The sequence below is a fragment of the Sinocyclocheilus anshuiensis genome, unplaced genomic scaffold, assembly GCF_001515605.1.
Source record: "Sinocyclocheilus anshuiensis isolate Anshui unplaced genomic scaffold, SAMN03320099.WGS_v1.1 scaffold247, whole genome shotgun sequence".
NCBI classification, from domain to species: domain Eukaryota; kingdom Metazoa; phylum Chordata; class Actinopteri; order Cypriniformes; family Cyprinidae; genus Sinocyclocheilus; species Sinocyclocheilus anshuiensis.
In genome coordinates, this window is record NW_015552543.1 from 636,574 (window position 1) to 641,039 (window position 4,466).

At 37.0% G+C, this 4,466-nt stretch overlaps 1 protein-coding gene across 1 annotated transcript in view; it reads right to left on the bottom strand.

Moving 5' to 3' along the window:
- LOC107664005 (E3 ubiquitin-protein ligase MYCBP2-like) overlaps positions 1-4,466 on the bottom strand; it is a 157,021-nt gene that overhangs the window by 90,170 nt on the left and 62,385 nt on the right. The window contains 4 exon segments of the mRNA XM_016454448.1: positions 1,000-1,086; positions 1,703-1,848; positions 3,260-3,464; positions 3,734-3,892. Coding sequence (XP_016309934.1) covers positions 1,000-1,086; positions 1,703-1,848; positions 3,260-3,464; positions 3,734-3,892 — 597 coding nt within the window.

Below are 4,466 nucleotides of genomic sequence, written 5' to 3' on the forward strand. Positions count from 1 at the left end.
TCATATTATGGTGCAAAAAAAAATGTTGTCTTTAAAAACATATATATAATATTAGAGCTGGGTGATATACCCAAAAACTTAAATATAAATAAACAAATAAAATAGAAAGGGAGATTTTTAACCAATATTTTTAACAAAATAGCTATTGTTGGCAAGTAGTAAACTGTGAAATACAGTTTTAAAAATATTATTAAAATAAGCAAGACACACGAATATCAGCGAGACCAATATATAGTATAAACTAGCAATATTTACTTATCTATATATTTTTACTTCAAGACTTGTAATACATGAAAAATGTCAGATGATGAATTCCATTTACAATTGATGCAAATAAATAGTTGAATTTTAATTTTCAAATTCAATTTCAACCAGTTTATTGAAACAGACTGTTGAACCTAATTTGCGAAAACTCCAACGCCTTTTTTGCTACTGAAGTTCAATATTCATGATCTTGCATGATTTTGTTTTATTCAATAAAGAATCCTGAAAAAAATGTATCATGGTTTCCACAAAAATATTAAGCAGTGCAACTGTTTTCAACATTGATAATAATAAGAAATGTTTCTTGAGCATCAAATCAGCATATAAGAATGATTTCTGAAGGATCATGTGACACTGAAGACTGGAGTAATGATGCTGAAATTCAGCTTTGCATCAAAGGAATAAATTACAATTTCATATATATTTAACTAGAGAACAGTTATTTTAAGCTGCAATAATATTTCACAATATTACTGTTTTTACTGCATTTTTTATGAAATAAATGAAGCCTCAGTGAGCATAAGAGATGTCTTTCAAATATTGACACCAAACTTTTAAACAGTAGTGTAAATCAGTTGCAAAAATAAACTTTGATATATCACCCAGCTCTGGCTTTACATAGTAAAATACTATGAAGATTAAAAAAAACTGCATCATAATGCAGTAGCATGTCTGTGCATCACACGTGTGGAGTGTCTGGGTTTATTGTGGGGTCTGGTCATGTAGACGTCATACCTCGGCCCTCTTCCAGCCGGTGCCGGCGGTTGATGCGCTGTCTCTTCTCCTCCTGTCGAATCTGGGTGTGCTCCTCTATATTGACGCCTGGGGGAGGAGGGACAGGCACAGCTAAAATAACAGAGGTCCAGCACAGGCGGGGCCAACGGAGGAGACAAATGAGAAACAACACAGGCAGGTGAATGATAAGCATGAGACGCAACGCAAGATAGTGAGAGACAAGAGCAGAGAGATGATCCCAACAAAACACACACACACACAGTGCTGATTCACTAGGCAAATATACAGAGACCACACTGATCTGCATTAGGACTGGGCAGTATAACTGTACACCACATGACAGTACAAATTAGAGATTGAATCATTTTTTATTTTTAATAAGTGTTCAACAGCCAATATGTAAAACTGATTTTTTTTTTTTTTTTTTTATTTGCCTCTTTCACCTTGACAAACAAATAAAATACATTTATTATTATTATCAAATTTTTATTTTTTACTCATGGTTACTGTATTATATTTAAAAAATGTTGTTTGTTCAAAGAGTAATTGTTGAATTTTCATTCCGCCCCTTCCTAAGCTGAATATTTCATGCATGAAGACAGTATGGTTGAACATATGACAGGATGAAGCCTGCAGACAGGAAAGGGATGAGATTTGATGGATATGAAACTGTACTGAATGGGACTGGATGACACCTCAGTACCTAACAGCAGGTCCAGCGGTATCATTTCCTTCACAGCATCAAAGATTCCTCTCTGTCTGGCCTCCTGACCATCCAGCTCTCTGGCACAGGCTTTACAGCAGCCACATGACGAACAGCCCGACTCACCAGAGCCACAGCCACAAATCCTGCAGAGGACAGACACAAATAAATGGATAAGGACTAGCATTGATGCAACGACCTGCAGCAGTGACTTGATATATAGAATAATACATTTCAAAAGTAGAAAGAAACAAATTACTACTACTCCCATCACAGCACTTAAGTAAATTTTTCAGTGTTTTTCTACTTTTTAAGATTAGTTTTTTGACAAATCAGCCTCCGCTCAGTCTAAATAAGAAGCATGTCTAAGCATGTCGTCTTAGAGTTTAAAGCAGGGGTGCCTAAACTCGGGTCCTGGAGGGCCGGTGTCCTGAAGAGTTTAGCTCCAACCCCAATTAAACACACCTGAACCAGCTAATCAAGCTCTTACTAGGCATACTAGAAACTTGAAGGCAGGTGTGTTGAGGCAAGTTGGAGCTAAACTCTGCAGGACACCGGCCCTCCAGGACCGAGTTTGGGCACCCCTGGTTTAAAGGAATAGTAAGAATTGATTTAGATCACTTGCTCACCAGTGGATGCTCTGCAGTGAATGGGTGCCGTCAGAATGAGAGTCCAAACAGCTGATAAAAACATCACGATAATCCACACCAGTCCAGTCCATCAATTAATACCTTGTGAAGTGAAAAGCTGCACGTTTGTAATAAACCCATCATTAGGATGTTTTAACTTTAAACGGTCGCTTCTGGAGAGAACATCAGTCCATATCCCATAATAAAACTTCTCCAGTAAAAAAGTCCATCACCTGTTGCCGTCTCACTTTAAACTAACAAACTAACAGACCTATTTGTTAGGAACTGTTTTTGCTTGTAAACAGTGCTTGATCTGTGCATATTTCTCTCCTGATACAGACAAGACTACCTTTTCACTGGAGAAAGCAATATTATTTATAGAGGACTCTATAGATATCTTAGCTGGTAGCAATGGTTTGAAGTAAAAAAAAAATCAATCTTAAAAATGAATTTGTTTCTTACAAACATGCAGCTTTTCACTTCACAAGATATTAATTGATGGACTGGAGTCATGTGGACGATCGTGATGTTTTTATCAGCTGTTTGGACTCTCATTCTGACGGCACCCATTCACTGCAGATGATCCATTGGTGATAACAATGATACATTTCTCCAAATCTGTTCAGATTAATAAACAAACCCTTCTACATCTCAGATGGCCTGAGGGTGAGAAAATTTTCATTTTTTGGTAAACTATTTCTTAAAATAATGAGCTAATGTCTTTTCAAGAGCAAGAGTTGAGTTCTTTTTACTTGTTCTCACTTGAACCACATTACATTACTTTATGTGGGCCAAAACAAAAAAACAGTTTTCATGTCAATTTCTTATTCTGAATACTGTCAATAGCTGGATAATCGTGATCTGTGTAAACATGTCTGGTGCTGTATGTAATCATCACTCTGTTTGTGTGTTGTTTGGTTTCTCTCACCCTCCTGGCACTCTGTCTGGTCGACCGCTGCTCACACAGCTGGCTCCGTACCCGGTGCAGTCTCCACACACGGTGCACACCATACACTGGTCCAGCTTCCACTTGTGCATGCCTGGCTGACACATCATAGATTTCTCCTCCTTCTCATCCAGCTCGTCCTCCAAGTCCTCGTCCATTGCGGTAGCCATGTTCTCCACTCCAAACGCTATGGCAAGAAAACATCAAATATCACAAACACCCTTTCAAACGCCGCTGACCAGACAGCCTGTGAATGATCATAGCATGTCAGAATCAGCTGCAATAATAACCTTTTCCCTTTTATAGTTTTGTGAAAGAAGCACCACATAAGATCAGCAAAAATGACCTAACTATCACACTATTTGTTGTCATTTTCTGAAGATGGTCAGGAATATTCAGGGCTTTTTCTAATGTATAATTGTCATGTTTAGTGTGAAAAGCGTGTAAAGTCCTCACCCTTCCCTGCCTGGCTCATGGTTCCAGTGTCTCGACCACACTGGCCCTTGTTGTTCACTCCAAATGTCCACACCTCTCCGCTCTTGGTCAGGACACAGGTGTGAGCTTTCCCCATGGCTACCTGAGTTACAAAGTGTCCCTTCAGATCTGACACCTGACCTGTGATGATGAGAGGAGGGAAACAAATTAATCATTACAATAATTCTCCCATAATAGTTTAAAAGGAAGCAGCTGGCAAGAGAAAAGTTACTTACATTTCAAACAGAGTTAGTGAATAAAATGGCCTGATGATATTTCATTTTGGAGTAATCACCAATCACAGCTTATTCTTTTTTCAGAACGATTAAGTGCAAAGTACATTTTCAAATGTGCCAATGTTGTATACATGAAATCAAACTGATTACAATTCTGTACAGTCAGAGATGATCCACAATCAGATAGTAGGCAAATTTATCAGTACATTTTGTGTCTGTTAATACAAATACTTGCGGCTAAATGATTTGAAAACTCTGACAGAAACACTAGTCATAAAAATGTAATTTAAAAGAAAAAAAGTTTGGTTTAACTTAAAGATACTTTGACATAAATATATTCCTATTGTAAAGTATAATGCACTTAAGTAATTAAGTTATTATTATTATTTAAAATATATAATTATTAAACTTTAAAGGGGTCATATGATGCTGCTAAAAATAACATTATTTTGTGTATTTGGTGTAATGAAATGTGTTTA